Raw genomic sequence first — 21,564 nt, 5'->3', positions numbered from 1 at the left:
TCCTGTGAAGCAAAAAAAGGCCATATGGCCCTTATGGATTCTGTTCCAATTGTTCCAGGGCATTCCTGATAACATAACATGTAGGAGCAGGAGTAGGCCATTCGGCCCTTCGAGCCTGCCCCGCCATTCAATCATGGCTGATCTTCTAATCTAACTCCAGCTAATAGCCTGACCCCGCCATATCCCCATATCCCTTAATCCCTTTTGCACTAAGATATCTATCTATCTCAGTCTTGAATATGTTCAAGGACTGAGCTTCAACAGTGAGTTCCATATATTCACCACCCTTTGAGGAAGTTCTTCCTCAACTCAGTGTGAAAGGACTGATCTTAACTATTCTGTGTGAATTTCTCTTAACCTCCCCATTTGCTTGTTTGTTATCTGTCTGAAACTGATATCCTCTGGTTACTGACTTGTGCTGTTGATGATGTATTATACATTATATTATATTATCCATGCCCACTGCATCCATGTCTGCAGTCTCTCTTCCCAACCATGTCTGCAGTCTGTCTATGATTACAGTGGTGAGACATCACCTTGTTGACGAGTATCAACAAGATAATAATAATCCCTCCAAAAAAACCAAAAAACAATAATAAAAAAAAAATTGGGTCATTTTCAATCTACGACTGTTTGTGGGACATTGCTGTGCGCAATTGGCTGCCGCGTTCGCCCACAAATATACAGTCAATTCACTTTACAGTGTGTTCTGTGAAGCGCTTTGGGACGTCCTCCCGAGGTGAAAAGCGCTATATCAAATGCAAGGATTATTATTATTATTATTATTATTTATGTCTGCAGTCTGTCTATGATTACAGTGGTGAGACATCACCTTGTTGACGAGTATCAACAAGATAATAATAATCCCTCCAAAAAAACCAAAAAACAATAATAAAAAAAAAATTGGGTCATTTTCAATCTACGACTGTTTGTGGGACATTGCTGTGCGCAATTGGCTGCCGCGTTCGCCCACAAATATACAGTCAATTCACTTTACAGTGTGTTCTGTGAAGCGCTTTGGGACGTCCTCCCGACGTGAAAAGCGCTATATCAAATGCAAGGATTATTATTATTATTATTATTATTATTATTATGTGTGGTCAGCCAACTGCAGTACTGGATTGCCTCCAAATCCCATTCTCAATCTCCTGCTGGTTGAGGTGAGGAGGGCTGTTTCTTACATGTACAGTCGGACTTCACTATAACAAACCCTGCTCGTAACAAGCCCCCCGGTTTTAATGATACCAATGGTCAGGTACCTCTTTGACGGCCAAACCCTAGTGTAGTGAATACCCATCTTAAACAAGTCTTTTCTGCTGATCCCGATAGGGTTGTTATCATGAGCTTCGACTGTACTGTACATAGCAAAAGAACTGTTTAACCACAAACCTTTTACTGCCTGTAGGAGAGACCTGATTTCTGACTGAACCAAATCCCTGCCAAACCCAATGGCAGAATCTACTTAGATCTGTGAGGAACCCGAGGTGATGCCGCTGCTAATCCACTGTACTGGAGGTGGAAATATTCAGTGAGACGGTGTAAATGGCACAAACGACTCCCACAAATACGCTCCGTTCCACTTTGTGTGCACCTGACCTCACTGTTCCTGACACTTTACTCTCCCTTGTCCAACTTGGGAGAGAGGAGAAGAAAGATCACTGCTTTGCTGTCAGCACCAAACACCCATTGCACCAACGTGCCTGTGCTTTAAGCTCCTCGCCCTCAGCTTTTATTTAGGCTCCGAATTCCGACTGAGATTTAAGCTGGTTCAGTGCATGTTCATCCAGGCTGTCAGCTACATAGTGTCTGAGCATCACGTTCACAAGTGAACCGAGTTAACTTCTAGAGTAATGTTGGCGCAGTGTGGCATTGGGCTTGGTCGGACCTTGGACACCAAAGTCCATCGCCCTTTGTATCCTCTTCCACCGCATAAAAAGGCAGATGTCCGTCAACTAGTCGATGGGGAAGCTTTTGAGGCTTGGGATAGCAGATAACTGGAAGGTTGGAGGGGGGAAGCGGTGTGTGTAGCTGGGCTGTGATCAAGAGGGTAGTGGCAATGCTCTCACTATCTTATGCTGCGTGCTATTGAGGTCAATGTCCACTTCCCAGAATCTGTCGGTTACCATGTTAATCCTGGGCTGACTCTCACCCCCTCCCACCCGTCCGCCTCTCTTGCAGTTGATGGTGGAGAAATGTGCGCTGCAGGAGCAGCTGCAGGCGGAGACAGAGTTGTGCGCTGAGGCCGAGGAGATGCGCTCGCGCCTGGCAGCCAAGAAGCAGGAGCTGGAGGAGATCCTGCACGACCTGGAAGCCCGGGTGGAGGAGGAGGAGGAACGCTGCCAGCATCTACAGACAGACAAGAAGAAAATGCACCAAAACATTCAGGTAAATCCCCTCCCCCACCCCCTTCCTGATCACTGTCCTCTTTGGAGCAGTGACATTCCCAGCAACGGAATAATAATAATAATCCTTGCATTTGATATAGCGCTTTTCACGTCGGGAGGACGTCCCAAAGCGCTTCACAGAATACACTGTAAAGTGAATTGACTGTATATTTGTGGGCGCACAGCAATGTCCCACAAACAGTCATAGATTGAAAGTGACCAATTTATTATTGTTTTTGGTTTTTGGAGGGATTATTATTAGGCTCTGTATGGGGTAAGGAAACTTGCCCAAGGTTTCGCCCTGACCTGCCGGGAATTGAACTCAGGTGCACTTGCAAAGCGAGTGCTCTAACCACTGAGCTACAGGACTCCAGAATGTCAGAATCGAGCCCACCCTCTGTGACGGTCTCCAATCTGGTTCCTGAGCCAGGCTCCTACAGCTGCCTCTGGGCCTCACTGCTTGTTGAAGCTGAAAATGAATTGGTTAGAATGACTGGGAGGATTTCCCCCACGTGGTCAAAGATTTACTTAGACTTTACAGCAGTCGTCGCCAATAATGTCGAGCTCTCTCAGGCGTCGTCCTGATGTGAGAGGCGCTAACTCTAAATAGCGTTGTATCTCTGAAGCTGAAGGCTTGTTGTTATCTCAGGAACTGGAGGAGCAGCTGGAGGAAGAGGAGGCAGCTCGGCAGAAACTACAGCTGGAAAAGGTGACAGCTGAGGCCAAGCTGAAGAAGACAGAAGACGATATCTTGGTCATGGAAGACCATAACACCAAGCTATCCAAGGTACCGACCCGCACCTTATCTCTCTGCTGCATACAGGTACACTCGAGGAACATCTCGTAACCCCAGCTGCTAATCCCTGCGCAGCAAGATTTCACCATTAACAGTTCAACAGCCTACGTTTACCTGATGCCCTTCATGTCAGCAGAAAATAGAGTATTACAGCACAGAAGGAGGCCATTTGGCCCATGATGCCTGTGCTGGCTCTTTGGAAGAGCTACCCAATCAGTCCCACCCCCCTGCTCTTTCCCCATATCCCTGCAAATTTTTTTTTCAAGTACCTATCCAATTCTTATTTGAGAGTTGTTATTGAGTCTGTTTTTACCGCACTTTCAGGCTGTGCATTCCAGACCGCAACAACTCTCTGTCAAAAAAAGTCTCCTCATTTGCCCTCTTTTGCCGATTATCTTAAATCTGTGTGCCAGCCAGTGGTCATCTCGAAGCTGACTGGGAGTCCGAGCTGGGGCTGGCGGCAGCTTAGAGTGGTGGTGGGGAGGGGGTGGGGGAAAGTTGCCCATGAAGAGGCGGGCAATAGGGTTGAAGACAGGTTTGCAGGGTTATGGGGAGAAAGCTGGTGATTGGGGTTAGTGAAAGTGACTTGCTCTGTCAAAGAGCCGGCACAGACTCGATGGGCCGAATGGCCTCCTTCTGTGCCGTAATATTCTATGAATCTATGAATCTATGAATAAGGTGGTGGAGTGAGGTGCCGGAGGGAATCAACTGTGAGGGAGAAGATTTTAAATTTGGGCTGGGTAGCCATACGAAGATGAGGGTGATAGGTTCGCAGTGAGAGAGGACATGAGAGGCAGAGTTCTTGGGATATCCTCTCAGCGTGAAAGGCGCGGAGTAAATGTCATTTGTTGATGTTTCTTCATCTCGGGGTGTGTGTGTGTGCATCCACAGGAAAAGAAGCTGATGGAAGACAGAATTGCTGAGTTCACAACCAACCTGGCAGAAGAGGAAGAGAAGTCCAAAAGCCTGGCCAAGCTCAAGGCCAAGCACGAAACCATGATTACAGACTTAGAAGGTACAGTGAATATGAGAACTGGCTTCCCGCATTGCACAGAGCCCTCAATAACCTCAGTCTAATGTAAACTTACTCTGAAAGACTGGGAGTCTGCCTCTCTCGTGCTTCCTACACTGGCTGTTCGGCTCCAAGGGTCTGAGCCGAGCCAGTGTAGCTGGGGTAATAATCCCAGACTGAGCTCACCCGACTGACACAGCTAATCCCTTCGCTCAGTCCCCACCATCAGAGAGTGGGATTTAACAGTTCAACCCTCATGCTCTGTAACCTGATCCCAGAAACCCTCCAACTTGCTACCTCGCTCCTTGTTCAAGCTCCATCCGAAGACCCACCTCTTTGGCCAAGCTTTCAGTCATCTTTCCTCTCCTCAGTTGTATCGTCGTCAGGGTTGACTTTATTGACTGTTCATAGCACATGATGGAAGTTGGTGTGGGCTGTATTGGGGTGTCTATCAACATCCTTTTCTTTGCATGTTCACCATTGGTGAACTCCAGCATCTCTGTAACCTGCTTCATCATGTGAAAGCGCGCTGGAAGCTGTTGCATAGTGATGTGGAGTGGCCAGCGTAGCTTTTTCTCCAGCCTGGGTTACTGGTGTCCAGGCCACAGGTAGCCAGCCTCTCATCTCTGTAAATCACACCCCAAGGTGGCTCAGCCCTCTCACCAGCCCATCTCCCGGTGTGTGTGGTGTTTACCCGGGCGTGTTTTCAGCATGTCAATATAAAAGTCTCGCGCTCTCTCTCGCTGCACAGACCGTCTGAGACGGGAGGAGAAGCAGCGACAAGAGCTGGAGAAGACTCGGCGCAAGCTGGAGGGTGACTCAACAGATCTGCACGATCAGATCACAGAGCTGCAGCAGCAGATTGCGGAGCTCAAAGTTCAGCTGGCAAAGAAAGAGGAGGAACTGCAGGCAGCCCTGGCCAGGTAATTATTCACCCCCAAGTCGCAGTGAGCTACAATGAGTATACTGACTGTAAATAAGTGAGGTGTATTGAGGGGGATGGAGAGTTCTTGTATGACTGTAAGCAGCACACCAGTGCATTTGGAGTCCTCTAAAGTATTGGTTAGAGCACTTGCCTCACAAACGAAAGGAATTGGGTTCGATTCCCGGGCAGGATGAAACCTTAGGCAAGTTTCCTTACGCCACACACCTCTGTTTACCTAGCAGTAATTAGGAGCCCAGTTATTAGTCGATTGGCGGATCGCTTTCTGTGGTATTAATGCCTCAAAACAAATTTAAGTTGGTCATTCAATGCACGGCTGTCTTTGGGACACGGCTGAGAGCAATTGGCTGTTGCATTTTGTCCCAAAAATACATAGTCAATCCACTTCACAGTATATTCTGTGAATCACTATGAGACATCTCAATGGCATGATAAAGGCGCTATATCAAAAGCAAGGATTATTATTTTTTGAACCTTTTTGTACATGAGAGATTTACTTTAGCTGTCTGGCCAAATCCGGCCCCAAACGGTGTCTGACTTGAGGCTTCACTGTTTCCTGGTGTGTTCCACAGAATAGACGAGGAATCCTCACATAAAAACAGTGCCCTGAAGAAGATCCGGGAGCTGGAGTCTCACATCAGCGAGCTCCAGGAGGACCTGGACTCAGAGAAAGCTTCTCGCAACAAGGCTGAGAAACAGAAACGAGATCTTGGGGAGGAGCTGGAAGCGTTGAAGACTGAGCTGGAGGATACCCTGGACTCCACAGCTGCTCAGCAAGAGCTCAGGTATGAACATACGAACTTGCTGACGAAACCAGAACAAGGTCCATCTAGTTCGCGTTCCATTCTCCTGGCAGTCGCTTGACATGTCGTGTCCCAAACTTTTTTCCTGTATCCTGAGATATTATTTCTTAGCAGAAATTGATCTAATTTGTTCTTGAAACAGATTACATTTTCTGCTTCAACGTCTCCCTAAGGGAGCCCGTTCCAAAGAATTACTTTGCTGGGATGATACAGGGTAGGATGGTGAGAGGGATAGAACGAATGAGATGGAGCATGGTCTAAAACTTTGAGAACGGGGTGAGAGGCTACAAGGACAGAACCTGTAGTTCAGTCGTTCGAGCACTCACCTGGAAAGCAAGAGGACCCAGGTTCGATTCCCGGGCAGGGTGAATCCTCAATTGGGTAATTGGACTTGAGTTTGGTCACTTAATCCACGACTGTTTGTGGGATACTCTTGTGTGCAATTGGCTGCTGTGTTTCACCCGGAAAAAGTACACAGTCAGTTCACTTTGCAGTGTATTCTGCGAAGTGCTTTCAGAGGTCTCAAAGATGTGATAATGCAAGAATTCTAATTAGTCAATCACTGTTTATGTCACCTCGCTGTGTGCAAATTACTTGACAAAATAGTCACGTCACTTGACAGGAATTAACTATGAAGTGCTTTGAAGGCCTTGTATTAAATGCCTCCTCCCTTGCCTCCTTCAAGACCTATCTCAAATCCCTCTTCTTTGACCGTGCCTTCGATCACCCTCTTTCCCCCCTCCTGCTCTCCATCCTCCCCGATCTCGACCCCCAGCGCCTTGGGATTCACAGTGAAGCATCCAGTCAGTTTTGAGTATAGAGACGTTTTGACAGAAGATTTCTTTGCTGTATAAATCGTGCATTGATTTTACTTTGTGATTTTTCTCTCCTTTTCCCACTTCCTCAAATTTCCCGTTGAAGAGCGAAACGCGAGCAGGAGGTGAGTCACATGAAGAAAGCTCTGGATGAGGAGGCCAAGACCCATGAGGTGCAGATCCAGGAAATGCGGCAGAAACACTCTCAGATGGTGGAGGAGCTTTCTGAGCAGTTGGAGCAGTCCAGGAGGGTAAGTGGAGCTATGTCCTGTCTGTGGTGGTGTTGACAGTTATAATGAACACACCGTGTTGGCTGGCCTCAATGCTAAGCACAATGCCTGACCATCACTCTTAATAACCCAGGTTTGATTCCCAGACTGGTCAGATCGGAGCGAAACCTTAGGCAAGTTACCTTACTCCACGCACGCACACCCGCCTCTATTTCCCTAGCAATAAGTAGGAACCTGGTCAGTCGATTGGCGGATCGCTTTCCTAAGGGTAACAATCCCTTCAAAACAATAATAATAATAATAATTTGGTCACTCAATCTACGACTGTTTGGCTGCTGCGTTTTGCCCACAAAATACACAGTCACAACACTTTATAGGATATTCTGTGAAGCGCTTTGAGTCGTCTCGATGACGTGATAAGAGGCTATATTAAATGCAAGGGTTATTATTATCACTATCCAGTCTGTGCTGGTGTCGCTCAGGTGCTTGCTGTTGGGACACTACTTGGAAGTTGAAAAACCTTCTTAGTCTTAGGACCGTTTATTTTAAAATGTAAAGAAAAGAGGCTTCAGAACTTTGGAAACTAAATTAAATTCAGTTTTGGAAACTGGTATTCCAGAGACCTAAAAAACTGCAAGGTTCTTTCTTCATATCCACACACCAGCCAATGAAGCAATCCATATCTGAGGTGCGGAAGCATTTCTTCCCACGGAGAGTTGTGCAGTATGGAAAGTTACGCTGTAGAGAGGCCAAGGTCAATTAACGAAAGGAGGATGACGACAGGGCAAGGCACTGGGGTTTCTGAGACAAATTCCACACGCGCATCACCCCAATCCTCGCCAAGCGCCACTGGCTTCCTGTGTCTGAAAGGATTGTTTTACACAATCCTCACCCTCACACACAAATCCCTTCACACCCCAGTACTGCCGTACATCTGTGAGCTGCTCCTAACCCACTCCTCTGCCGCCCCAGCCCCCCCCAGGGCTGTGCCTTCCACCACTATGCCCCTAACCTCAATCTCTGGGTCTCGCCCCCTCTACTAAGCTTTAAATCCCACCTGAAGAATTACCTCTTTAACTGTGCCTACGGTCACCTCCCCCTTCTCCCTTGTTCGGTGTCTAACCCCCCAGCAGTGCTCTGACACTATCTTGTGTGAAGGGCACTGTATAAACGGAAATTGTTGGGATTAAAACTGACTTGTCGTTTCCTCTCTAGATTAAAGCCAACCTGGAAAAGGCCAAACAGACGCTGGAGAGTGAACGGAACGAGCTGGCCGGAGAGGTGAAGAGTCTGATACAGAGCAAAGGGGAATCCGAGCACAAGCGCAAGAAGGTGGACTCTCAGTTTCAGGAGGTGCAGCTGAAATTCACTGAGGGAGAGCGCACCAGATCCGAGCTCGCCGAGAAGGTGGTCAAGCTTCAGGTAGGTTCCCAGTGGAGTGATCATGGCCTCACACGCTGAATCGGAAGCATGCAACAAGCAATCGCAGTGAATATCGTCTACCTATCATGGGAAACTGTATTATTCCACTCCCTCCCCCCCAGAAGTGGTAATTGTCAGCCTGGCTCAGTCAGTAGCTCTCTAGCCCCTGAGTCAGAAGGTATCACATGCTCTACATCACAAATTTGAACTCAGTCCTGGCTTAATATCTTACAATCCAATGTGGTTCTGAGGGGAGCTCTGCATCGTTGGACGTGCCGACCTTCGAATGAGACATGAAGCCAAGGTCCAAGTGATGTAATGAGAAGAGAGTTTCTCCCTGTGCCCTGGCCAAAAACCCATCACCACCACCACCAGATAAAACTGGATATTCATAGTCATTCTGTGCTGTACAGGGCTACCTCAGGACTACTTTTGTCTTTAAAATGTGAAATTGCGTAGAATTGTGGAAAACTCTTTTAAGGTTGAGTCTGAACCCGGAAGCCCATTCTTTTTAAGAACTGCTTAAAAATGGCTTCCATCCTGGAGTCCCTTCCCTCACCTCCTTCATGGTGCACCTAAGACCTTCCTCTTTGACTGTGCTTTCAGCCATGTTCTCCCCACCTCAGCTGCAAATCCTGGACTGTCCAGCGACGTGGGACGTCATCCATCAGGAAAGCGCTGTAAAAATGTAAATTTCTATTGTTTTCCAAATTGAGAGATAATTTAGGAATTTTCCACAGGAATTTTGAGACTAATTGACCTTTCAAGCAAATCCCACATCATTTCAGCCATATCTTCTGTCTGAAGAGACATGTAGCATCCTGGGGACGTCCTTTTGACATTAAAAGCTCTATAAATAATTTGTTTATGGTTGTGATTTGAATCTGTCCATGGATCAGACTTGCCGTTGTGTCGCGCAGTCTGCTAACTTGCACTTCTCTTCTCTGTACAGGCTGAGTTGGACTCTGTGGGCGGGCTTCTGAACCACGCCGAGAGCAAGTCCATTAAAATAACCAAGGACCACTCCGTGCTGGAGTCCCAGCTGCAGGATACCCAGGTGTGTGTAAGGAGGGCGTGTTGGTGCGCATGAAACTTACTTGAATGAAGCTTATTCAACAGTGCATGAACCTTTCAACTGATGACATCGGCCTATAATCCCTCCACCTCATCCCTCTAAATCCTGCCTCGTCGACCTTGCCTCTGGTCCGTTCTCCTTTGCTTGGCATCTAACTGATGCACTCCGAGATGTCACCCTACACCAAGGATACATAAATCCGCAGCTCACATCTCTTGCTGATGTCCTTCTCCTTGTTCTTTTCCCACAGGAGCTGCTTCAGGAGGAAACTCGGCAGAAGCTGGCTTTGAGCACCAAGCTGAGGCACATGGAGGAGGAGATGAACACCCTGCGGGAGCAGTTGGAGGAGGAGGAGGAAACCAAGAGAAACCTGGGCAAGCAGGTCCAGGGCATGCAGACCCAGGTCAGCCAATCTTCTCCTGATACCTTCTGTCCCTCTTTCCCCTCACCCCCCCTCTTCAGCTCCTACCCCTGCCTCGGGTTCCTAGCCCCACTGTGAAAGAAACTCTTTTGAGACGTCCTCCCGACGTGAAAGGCACTTTATGAATGTAAATTGTCTTGTGTGTTGTGAAAGTTTCCTGCTGTTGACCGGTGCCCCATTCTGCAATAGCACATCACAGTATAGTGTCAAAGCCTGGCTCAGTTGGTAGCATTCTTCACCCTGAGACAGAAGTTGTGGGTTCAAGCCCCCAAGTCGGGAGTTGGAACTCAGAGTCTAGGCTGATGCTCCAATGCAGTGCTAGGGGCGGGGGGTGGATTGACAGAGTTGCCGTCCTTCAGTGAGACGTTAAACTGAGGCCCCATCTGCCTATGGTCACCAATTTCTCGGCTGGTTGTTGGACATTGGTGTAGCATATTGGCTGTCACGTTTGCCCACGTAATGCACGCAGCCATATCTCTTTATAGTATATCTCTGTGACTTGCTAATTCCATATAGATCTCTCCACTTGGCAGGCTCCGGCCTGCTCCACATCCCCCGCCCAGCCCGCTCCACCATTGGCGGGCCTTCAGCCTCTCCGCCTCCCCCCTTTGCAACTCCGTCCCACAGTCCCTTCGCCTGGCCCGTCCCTTTGCCTCCTTCAAGGCCCATCTCAAGACTCTCCTCTTTGACTGTGCCTCCGCTCACCCTCCTAACTCTACCTCTCTGACTCTGGACTGACCTCTGCAGCTGACCGACACCAAGAAGCGGATGGACGATGGGTTTGGCTCCCTGGAGCACTCAGAGGAGGTGAAGAAGAAACTGCAGAAAGACCTGGAGAGCTTGTGCCAGCGTCACGAGGAGAAGGTCGCGGCCTATGACAAGCTGGAGAAGACCAAGACCCGGCTCCAGCAGGAGCTGGACGACCTGATTGTCGACCTCGACCACCAAACCCAGATCGTCTCCAGCCTGGAGAAGAAGCAGAAGAAGTTTGACCAGGTGAGTGGTGTATTGTGCAGGGTCGAGAAGGGCAAGTTTGCGGGTTCAAACCCAATGTCTTGAAACTCTGTTTAGCCTGACACTAACACAGTGCTGGACGAGCGCTGATTTATTGGAGGTGACGTCCTTCGAACATAAGAATTTGCTGGCGATAGAAGACCATCCAGTTCACCTTCTACCAACCTAACTGGCAGTCGATTGACATGTGTGTCCCAAACTATATATTGTATCCCCAGGTGTTAATTCCTAACAGAAATCTCTCTCATTTGTTTGCTTCAGTGCTTCTGGTAGAGCCTTTCATGTTTAAATAACTGTCTTATTTGTTTTTTTCGTTAACCTCTGTCTCTACGGAGACCTTAATTGATTTTCTAGTGACCAACTGCTGGCAGTAGTTCCCACCTCTGTACCTCATTGTAACTGCTGATCACGTTGAATGCCTGTGTCAGGTCTCCTCTCAACACACACTGTTGTTTCAGATGCTGGCTGAGGAAAAGAGCATCTCAGCTAAATACGCAGAGGAGCGTGACCGGGCTGAGGCCGAGGCCCGAGAGAAGGAGACCAAGTCCTTGGCGCTGGCCCGGGCCCTGGAGGTAGCCATCGAGCAGAAGGAGGAGCTGGAGAGGCTGAACAAGCAGCTCCGCGCCGAGATGGAGGATCTCGTCAGTTCCAAGGACGATGTTGGAAAGAGTGTAAGTTAATGAGCAGCTGGAAACGTGCCGGGATTAGAATAGGTCCCCAAGACGCATGTTTGGGATAGGTTATGGGTAGATGGATACTATGATGGATACATAGGAACAGGAGTAGACCAATCAGCCGCTTGAGCCTGTTCTGCCATTTATAAGATCGGGGTTGATCTGTACCTTAACTCCAATTACCTGCAATTACCCCATATCCCTTAACACCCTGATCTAAAAAACATCTGTTCACCTCAGTCTTGAAAATTTGAATGGATCCAACATCCATTAGCAGATACTAGGACCCAATTGTTAGTTGATTGGCGGTTCGCTTTCCAGGTGTAATAATCCCTCCCCTCTCTCACCCCACGCCTCCCTCCCCCCACAAAATGTGGTCACTCAATCCACGACTGTTTGTGGGACGCTGCTGTGTGCAATTGGCTGCTAAGTTTTGCCCACAAAATACAGTCACCCCACTTCACAATATGTTCTGTGAAGCGCTTTGAGTTGTCTCAACGATGTGATGAGGCACTGTATCAAATGTGAGGATTATTATTGTATTCCTTTCTGCTCTTGTGGTTCTGGTGCCTGAGCAGCACAGGGCAGTGGCATCTCCTGACCAATCAATATGTGTTTGTTCCCCGTGTAGGTGCACGAGCTGGAGAAGTCTAAGCGAGCCCTGGACCAGCAGGTGGAGGAGATGAAGACCCAGCTGGAGGAACTGGAAGACGAGCTCCAGGCCACGGAGGACGCCAAACTGCGTCTAGAGGTTAACCTGCAGGCCATGAAGGCCCAGTTTGATCGGGACCTGCTCGGCAAGGACGAGCAGAGCGAGGAGAAGAGAAGGCAGCTAGTTAAACAGGTCTGTGCGCGTTCAAATCCCTCCACGGCCTCGCCCCACCCTTCACCAAGCCGCTCGACCCAGCCGCTCATTTAACCACAGCCAAACAACCACAGCCAAAACCACTGCCACAGCCACAACCACAGCCAAAACCACTGCCACAGCCACAACCACAGCCACTGCCACCGCAACCACAGCCACAGCCACCGCCACAACCACAACCACCACCGCCACAACCACCGCCACAGCCAAAACCACCGCCACAGCCACCGCCACATCCACAGCCACAACCACAGCCACAACCACAGCCACAGCCACAGCCACTGCCACAACCACAGCCACAGCCACTGCCACAACCACAGCCACCGCCACCGCCAAAACCACCGCCACAACCACAGCCAAAACCACCGCCACAGCCACACAATGCGTTCACTCAATCCATGACTGTGGGGATGTCGCTGGGCACGTTTCGGCGACAAAACCCACAGTCACTATACTTCACAGTGAAGCGCTTTGAGGCGTCTTGGCGACTTGATAAGGCACCGGGTCAAACCCCAGGATTATTATTATAAATTGAAAATACATTTAATCTGATTTACGCAAAATATGATTTACGTCAAACTTGTTACCCCACGTGAGGGAGGGGGCGTTACGCACATGAGGGAGGGGCGTTACCCCACGTGCTGCTGCTGTTGTTTACGGAGCAGATGGTGTGAGTTTTCTTGTGGTTATTGTTCTCTTGTCTCAGACCAATGTGACCCGGTGATGGTGCCTCTGCTGAGCTTTGGCTGTGGCCTGGCTGCTGGGGTGATGGCCTCTCTCGCCACCCAGCCCGCAGACGTCATCAAGACACACATGCAGCTGTCGCCACACACCTACCCCGGCATCGCACACACAGTCACCTTCATCTACAAGGTACATCCCTGCTCCACCATCAGCCGTCAGCCTCGGGAACTCCATCCCAGAGGCCCTCCGCCTCGCCCCCTCTCTCACATCTTTCCAGACCCTCCTCTTTCACCGCGGCTTTGGTTATCCTCCCATCACAACCCCCACTCAGATCCGGTTAACCCTGACCATCAATCGGGGTCTCCTTGGAGCTGAACATGTTTGGCAAATGGAGTGTCAGGGAACAAGCGTCCCCTCTGTGCTGGTCTCTCTCTCGAGCCCCCCTCTGTGCCAGTCTCTCTCTCTCTCTCTCTCTCTCTCTCTCTAGAGCCCCCTCTCTGTCCGGTCTCTCTCTCGAGCCCCCCCTCTGTGCGCCTCTCTCTCTCTCTCTCTCTCTCTCTCTCTCTCTCTCTCTCTCTCGAGCCCCCCTCTGTGCCGGTCTCTCTCTCTCTCTCTCGAGCCCCCCCACGCCCCCCCTCTGTGCCGGTTTCTAGCCCCCGGTTCTTGAGCCAGGAGGGGCTGCAGTGTCCCAGGGCACTCACTGCTGATGGCAGCACAGCCCGGCCCGGCTCATGGGCAGGACCTGGAAGGGCCGACCAGTCCCTGGGGACAGGGAATCCTCCCCCTCAGCTCCTGTTAACAACCAAAGCCCCAACTAACTAACGGGGAGGGGGGTCCGAGCTGGACACACAGCGGGAAAGCTGCCAGACAGTGATATCAATGGCCAACTATGTGTGGGTTTAGCCGGTTAGACTCCAGCAGTTACCCCAACACACACTCTGGGACCCCCCAAAGCCTTGGCTCTCGCCAACCTGCGCCTAATACTGTCCGGAATTAGGTAAACAGGGGCGTCCCTCCAGGGAGAGAGAGAGAGAGCGCATTCCAGTCCAGCAATCTATCTCTGGGGTTTCCAGGTGCAGGGGGGGGATGTGGGGAATTCTCAGTTGGGTTTGGAGACTCTTAAGCAACGGTGATGGGTTTCCGTGTGGGCCAGACACCCGGTTGGTCAAATAAGCCCCCCATCCACCCCTCTTGAATCCAACCTCCAGCTCTGGTACAAACCCTTCACTGTCCAGCGCCCTGGGATGGCCTCTCAATGTGAAAGGCGCTAAATGAAGGCAATTGTTTTTTGTTGTTGTGTCTGTTTGTGACCTCATTGTGTAGGGATGTCCTGACGTGAGAGCCACACAATGTACATTTAGTCTGGTATGTGTTAAGAGTCTGTGTAACCGCAACGCAAATGGCTGTTGCATTTTGTCCCAAAAATACATAGTCAATCCACTTCACAGTATATTCTGTGAATCACTATGAGACATCTCAATGGCATGATAAAGGCGCTATATCAAAAGCAAGGATTATTATTTTTTGAACCTTTTTGTACATGAGAGATTTACTTTAGCTGTCTGGCCAAATCCGGCCCCAAACGGTGTCTGACTTGAGGCTTCACTGTTTCCTGGTGTGTTCCACAGAATAGACGAGGAATCCTCACATAAAAACAGTGCCCTGAAGAAGATCCGGGAGCTGGAGTCTCACATCAGCGAGCTCCAGGAGGACCTGGACTCAGAGAAAGCTTCTCGCAACAAGGCTGAGAAACAGAAACGAGATCTTGGGGAGGAGCTGGAAGCGTTGAAGACTGAGCTGGAGGATACCCTGGACTCCACAGCTGCTCAGCAAGAGCTCAGGTATGAACATACGAACTTGCTGACGAAACCAGAACAAGGTCCATCTAGTTCGCGTTCCATTCTCCTGGCAGTCGCTTGACATGTCGTGTCCCAAACTTTTTTCCTGTATCCTGAGATATTATTTCTTAGCAGAAATTGATCTAATTTGTTCTTGAAACAGATTACATTTTCTGCTTCAACGTCTCCCTAAGGGAGCCCGTTCCAAAGAATTACTTTGCTGGGATGATACAGGGTAGGATGGTGAGAGGGATAGAACGAATGAGATGGAGCATGGTCTAAAACTTTGAGAACGGGGTGAGAGGCTACAAGGACAGAACCTGTAGTTCAGTCGTTCGAGCACTCACCTGGAAAGCAAGAGGATCCAGGTTCGATTCCCGGGCAGGGTGAATCCTCAATTGGGTAATTGGACTTGAGTTTGGTTACTTAATCCACGACTGTTTGTGGGATACTCTTGTGTGCAATTGGCTGCTGTGTTTCACCCGGAAAAAGTACACAGTCAGTTCACTTTGCAGTGTATTCTGCGAAGTGCTTTCAGAGGTCTCAAAGATGTGATAATGCAAGAATTCTAATTAGTCAATCACTGTTTATGTCACCTCGCTGTGTGCAAATTACTTGACAAAATAGTCACGTCACTTGACAGGAATTAACTATGAAGTGCTTTGAAGGCCTTGTATTAAATGCCTCCTCCCTTGCCTCCTTCAAGACCTATCTCAAATCCCTCTTCTTTGACCGTGCCTTCGATCACCCTCTTTCCCCCCTCCTGCTCTCCATCCTCCCCGATCTCGACCCCCAGCGCCTTGGGATTCACAGTGAAGCATCCAGTCGTTTTGAGTATAGAGACGTTTTGACAGAAGATTTCTTTGCTGTATAAATCGTGCATTGATTTTACTTTGTGATTTTTCTCTCCTTTTCCCACTTCCTCAAATTTCCCGTTGAAGAGCGAAACGCGAGCAGGAGGTGAGTCACATGAAGAAAGCTCTGGATGAGGAGGCCAAGACCCATGAGGTGCAGATCCAGGAAATGCGGCAGAAACACTCTCAGATGGTGGAGGAGCTTTCTGAGCAGTTGGAGCAGTCCAGGAGGGTAAGTGGAGCTATGTCCTGTCTGTGGTGGTGTTGACAGTTATAATGAACACACCGTGTTGGCTGGCCTCAATGCTAAGCACAATGCCTGACCATCACTCTTAATAACCCAGGTTTGATTCCCAGACTGGTCAGATCGGAGCGAAACCTTAGGCAAGTTACCTTACTCCACGCACGCACACCCGCCTCTATTTCCCTAGCAATAAGTAGGAACCTGGTTGTCAGTCGATTGGCGGATCGCTTTCCTAAGGGTAACAATCCCTTCAAAACAATAATAATAATAATAATTTGGTCACTCAATCTACGACTGTTTGGCTGCTGCGTTTTGCCCACAAAATACACAGTCACAACACTTTATAGGATATTCTGTGAAGCGCTTTGAGTCGTCTCGATGACGTGATAAGAGGCTATATTAAATGCAAGGGTTATTATTATCACTACCAGTCTGTGCTGGTGTCGCTCAGGTGCTTGCTGTTGGGACACTACTTGGAAGTTGAAAAACCTTCTTAGTCTTAGGACCGTTTATTTTAAAATGTAAAGAAAAGAGGCTTCAGAACTTTGGAAACTAAATTAAATTCAGTTTTGGAAACTGGTATTCCAGAGACCTAAAAAACTGCAAGGTTCTTTCTTCATATCCACACACCAGCCAATGAAGCAATCCATATCTGAGGTGCGGAAGCATTTCTTCCCACGGAGAGTTGTGCAGTATGGAAAGTTACGCTGTAGAGAGGCCAAGGTCAATTAACGAAAGGAGGATGACGACAGGGCAAGGCACTGGGGTTTCTGAGACAAATTCCACACGCGCATCACCCCAATCCTCGCCAAGCGCCACTGGCTTCCTGTGTCTGAAAGGATTGTTTTACACAATCCTCACCCTCACACACAAATCCCTTCACACCCCAGTACTGCCGTACATCTGTGAGCTGCTCCTAACCCACTCCTCTGCCGCCCCAGCCCCCCCCAGGGCTGTGCCTTCCACCACTATGCCCCTAACCTCAATCTCTGGGTCTCGCCCCTCTACTAAGCTTTAAATCCCACCTGAAGAATTACCTCTTTAACTGTGCCTACGGTCACCTCCCCCTTCTCCCTTGTTCGGTGTCTAACCCCCCAGCAGTGCTCTGACACTATCTTGTGTGAAGGGCACTGTATAAACGGAAATTGTTGGGATTAAAACTGACTTGTCGTTTCCTCTCTAGATTAAAGCCAACCTGGAAAAGGCCAAACAGACGCTGGAGAGTGAACGGAACGAGCTGGCCGGAGAGGTGAAGAGTCTGATACAGAGCAAAGGGGAATCCGAGCACAAGCGCAAGAAGGTGGACTCTCAGTTTCAGGAGGTGCAGCTGAAATTCACTGAGGGAGAGCGCACCAGATCCGAGCTCGCCGAGAAGGTGGTCAAGCTTCAGGTAGGTTCCCAGTGGAGTGATCATGGCCTCACACGCTGAATCGGAAGCATGCAACAAGCAATCGCAGTGAATATCGTCTACCTATCATGGGAAACTGTATTATTCCACTCCCTCCCCCCAGAAGTGGTAATTGTCAGCCTGGCTCAGTCAGTAGCTCTCTAGCCCCTGAGTCAGAAGGTATCACATGCTCTACATCACAAATTTGAACTCAGTCCTGGCTTAATATCTTACAATCCAATGTGGTTCTGAGGGGAGCTCTGCATCGTTGGACGTGCCGACCTTCGAATGAGACATGAAGCCAAGGTCCAAGTGATGTAATGAGAAGAGAGTTTCTCCCTGTGCCCTGGCCAAAAACCCATCACCACCACCACCAGATAAAACTGGATATTCATAGTCATTCTGTGCTGTACAGGGCTACCTCAGGACTACTTTTGTCTTTAAAATGTGAAATTGCGTAGAATTGTGGAAAACTCTTTTAAGGTTGAGTCTGAACCCGGAAGCCCATTCTTTTTAAGAACTGCTTAAAAATGGCTTCCATCCTGGAGTCCCTTCCCTCACCTCCTTCATGGTGCACCTAAGACCTTCCTCTTTGACTGTGCTTTCAGCCATGTTCTCCCCACCTCAGCTGCAAATCCTGGACTGTCCAGCGACGTGGGACGTCATCCATCAGGAAAGCGCTGTAAAAATGTAAATTTCTATTGTTTTCCAAATTGAGAGATAATTTAGGAATTTTCCACAGGAATTTTGAGACTAATTGACCTTTCAAGCAAATCCCACATCATTTCAGCCATATCTTCTGTCTGAAGAGACATGTAGCATCCTGGGGACGTCCTTTTGACATTAAAAGCTCTATAAATAATTTGTTTATGGTTGTGATTTGAATCTGTCCATGGATCAGACTTGCCGTTGTGTCGCGCAGTCTGCTAACTTGCACTTCTCTTCTCTGTACAGGCTGAGTTGGACTCTGTGGGCGGGCTTCTGAACCACGCCGAGAGCAAGTCCATTAAAATAACCAAGGACCACTCCGTGCTGGAGTCCCAGCTGCAGGATACCCAGGTGTGTGTAAGGAGGGCGTGTTGGTGCGCATGAAACTTACTTGAATGAAGCTTATTCAACAGTGCATGAACCTTTCAACTGATGACATCGGCCTATAATCCCTCCACCTCATCCCTCTAAATCCTGCCTCGTCGACCTTGCCTCTGGTCCGTTCTCCTTTGCTTGGCATCTAACTGATGCACTCCGAGATGTCACCCTACACCAAGGATACATAAATCCGCAGCTCACATCTCTTGCTGATGTCCTTCTCCTTGTTCTTTTCCCACAGGAGCTGCTTCAGGAGGAAACTCGGCAGAAGCTGGCTTTGAGCACCAAGCTGAGGCACATGGAGGAGGAGATGAACACCCTGCGGGAGCAGTTGGAGGAGGAGGAGGAAACCAAGAGAAACCTGGGCAAGCAGGTCCAGGGCATGCAGACCCAGGTCAGCCAATCTTCTCCTGATACCTTCTGTCCCTCTTTCCCCTCACCCCCCCTCTTCAGCTCCTACCCCTGCCTCGGGTTCCTAGCCCCACTGTGAAAGAAACTCTTTTGAGACGTCCTCCCGACGTGAAAGGCACTTTATGAATGTAAATTGTCTTGTGTGTTGTGAAAGTTTCCTGCTGTTGACCGGTGCCCCATTCTGCAATAGCACATCACAGTATAGTGTCAAAGCCTGGCTCAGTTGGTAGCATTCTTCACCCTGAGACAGAAGTTGTGGGTTCAAGCCCCCAAGTCGGGAGTTGGAACTCAGAGTCTAGGCTGATGCTCCAATGCAGTGCTAGGGGCGGGGGGTGGATTGACAGAGTTGCCGTCCTTCAGTGAGACGTTAAACTGAGGCCCCATCTGCCTATGGTCACCAATTTCTCGGCTGGTTGTTGGACATTGGTGTAGCATATTGGCTGTCACGTTTGCCCACGTAATGCACGCAGCCATATCTCTTTATAGTATATCTCTGTGACTTGCTAATTCCATATAGATCTCTCCACTTGGCAGGCTCCGGCCTGCTCCACATCCCCCGCCCAGCCCGCTCCACCATTGGCGGGCCTTCAGCCTCTCCGCCTCCCCCCTTTGCAACTCCGTCCCACAGTCCCTTCGCCTGGCTCGTCCCTTTGCCTCCTTCAAGGCCCATCTCAAGACTCTCCTCTTTGACTGTGCCTCCGCTCACCCTCCTAACTCTACCTCTCTGACTCTGGACTGACCTCTGCAGCTGACCGACACCAAGAAGCGGATGGACGATGGGTTTGGCTCCCTGGAGCACTCAGAGGAGGTGAAGAAGAAACTGCAGAAAGACCTGGAGAGCTTGTGCCAGCGTCACGAGGAGAAGGTCGCGGCCTATGACAAGCTGGAGAAGACCAAGACCCGGCTCCAGCAGGAGCTGGACGACCTGATTGTCGACCTCGACCACCAAACCCAGATCGTCTCCAGCCTGGAGAAGAAGCAGAAGAAGTTTGACCAGGTGAGTGGTGTATTGTGCAGGGTCGAGAAGGGCAAGTTTGCGGGTTCAAACCCAATGTCTTGAAACTCTGTTTAGCCTGACACTAACACAGTGCTGGACGAGCGCTGATTTATTGGAGGTGACGTCCTTCGAACATAAGAATTTGCTGGCGATAGAAGACCATCCAGTTCACCTTCTACCAACCTAACTGGCAGTCGATTGACATGTGTGTCCCAAACTATATATTGTATCCCCAGGTGTTAATTCCTAACAGAAATCTCTCTCATTTGTTTGCTTCAGTGCTTCTGGTAGAGCCTTTCATGTTTAAATAACTGTCTTATTTGTTTTTTTCGTTAACCTCTGTCTCTACGGAGACCTTAATTGATTTTCTAGTGACCAACTGCTGGCAGTAGTTCCCACCTCTGTACCTCATTGTAACTGCTGATCACGTTGAATGCCTGTGTCAGGTCTCCTCTCAACACACACTGTTGTTTCAGATGCTGGCTGAGGAAAAGAGCATCTCAGCTAAATACGCAGAGGAGCGTGACCGGGCTGAGGCCGAGGCCCGAGAGAAGGAGACCAAGTCCTTGGCGCTGGCCCGGGCCCTGGAGGTAGCCATCGAGCAGAAGGAGGAGCTGGAGAGGCTGAACAAGCAGCTCCGCGCCGAGATGGAGGATCTCGTCAGTTCCAAGGACGATGTTGGAAAGAGTGTAAGTTAATGAGCAGCTGGAAACGTGCCGGGATTAGAATAGGTCCCCAAGACGCATGTTTGGGATAGGTTATGGGTAGATGGATACTATGATGGATACATAGGAACAGGAGTAGACCAATCAGCCGCTTGAGCCTGTTCTGCCATTTATAAGATCGGGGTTGATCTGTACCTTAACTCCAATTACCTGCAATTACCCCATATCCCTTAACACCCTGATCTAAAAAACATCTGTTCACCTCAGTCTTGAAAATTTGAATGGATCCAACATCCATTAGCAGATACTAGGACCCAATTGTTAGTTGATTGGCGGTTCGCTTTCCAGGTGTAATAATCCCTCCCCTCTCTCACCCCACGCCTCCCTCCCCCCACAAAATGTGGTCACTCAATCCACGACTGTTTGTGGGACGCTGCTGTGTGCAATTGGCTGCTAAGTTTTGCCCACAAAATACAGTCACCCCACTTCACAATATGTTCTGTGAAGCGCTTTGAGTTGTCTCAACGATGTGATGAGGCACTGTATCAAATGTGAGGATTATTATTGTATTCCTTTCTGCTCTTGTGGTTCTGGTGCCTGAGCAGCACAGGGCAGTGGCATCTCCTGACCAATCAATATGTGTTTGTTCCCCGTGTAGGTGCACGAGCTGGAGAAGTCTAAGCGAGCCCTGGACCAGCAGGTGGAGGAGATGAAGACCCAGCTGGAGGAACTGGAAGACGAGCTCCAGGCCACGGAGGACGCCAAACTGCGTCTAGAGGTTAACCTGCAGGCCATGAAGGCCCAGTTTGATCGGGACCTGCTCGGCAAGGACGAGCAGAGCGAGGAGAAGAGAAGGCAGCTGGTTAAACAGGTCTGTGCGCGTTCAAATCCCTCCACGGCCTCGCCCCACCCTTCATCAAGCCGCTCGACCCAGCCGCTCATTT

The 21,564-nt window shown here is 49.4% G+C and overlaps 2 protein-coding genes across 2 annotated transcripts in view; both read left to right on the top strand.

The window, feature by feature from the left end:
- LOC103189672 (myosin-9) overlaps window positions 1-21,564 on the top strand; it is a 123,075-nt gene that overhangs the window by 82,248 nt on the left and 19,263 nt on the right. The window contains exons 23-34 of the mRNA XM_042344948.1: window positions 2,179-2,385; window positions 3,034-3,171; window positions 4,072-4,195; window positions 4,944-5,115; window positions 5,708-5,920; window positions 6,860-7,004; window positions 8,199-8,405; window positions 9,358-9,462; window positions 9,731-9,883; window positions 10,649-10,897; window positions 11,374-11,586; window positions 12,221-12,433. Coding sequence (XP_042200882.1) covers window positions 2,179-2,385; window positions 3,034-3,171; window positions 4,072-4,195; window positions 4,944-5,115; window positions 5,708-5,920; window positions 6,860-7,004; window positions 8,199-8,405; window positions 9,358-9,462; window positions 9,731-9,883; window positions 10,649-10,897; window positions 11,374-11,586; window positions 12,221-12,433 — 2,139 coding nt within the window. The remainder of the gene's footprint in view (window positions 1-2,178; window positions 2,386-3,033; window positions 3,172-4,071; window positions 4,196-4,943; window positions 5,116-5,707; window positions 5,921-6,859; window positions 7,005-8,198; window positions 8,406-9,357; window positions 9,463-9,730; window positions 9,884-10,648; window positions 10,898-11,373; window positions 11,587-12,220; window positions 12,434-21,564) is intronic.
- Window positions 12,991-21,564, top strand: part of slc25a38b (solute carrier family 25 member 38b) — a 9,065-nt gene continuing 491 nt past the window's right edge. Inside the window, exon 1 of the mRNA XM_007910142.2 lies at window positions 12,991-13,327. Within this exon, the coding sequence (XP_007908333.1) occupies window positions 13,019-13,327 (309 nt within the window). The 5' untranslated portion in view covers window positions 12,991-13,018. The remainder of the gene's footprint in view (window positions 13,328-21,564) is intronic.

This window comes from Callorhinchus milii, unplaced genomic scaffold (genome assembly GCF_018977255.1).
Source record: "Callorhinchus milii isolate IMCB2004 unplaced genomic scaffold, IMCB_Cmil_1.0 Scaffold31, whole genome shotgun sequence".
Classification (NCBI taxonomy): Eukaryota; Metazoa; Chordata; class Chondrichthyes; order Chimaeriformes; family Callorhinchidae; genus Callorhinchus; species Callorhinchus milii.
Note: the sequence above shows the minus strand (reverse complement) of the source record. Positions and strands in the feature narration are given on the sequence as shown.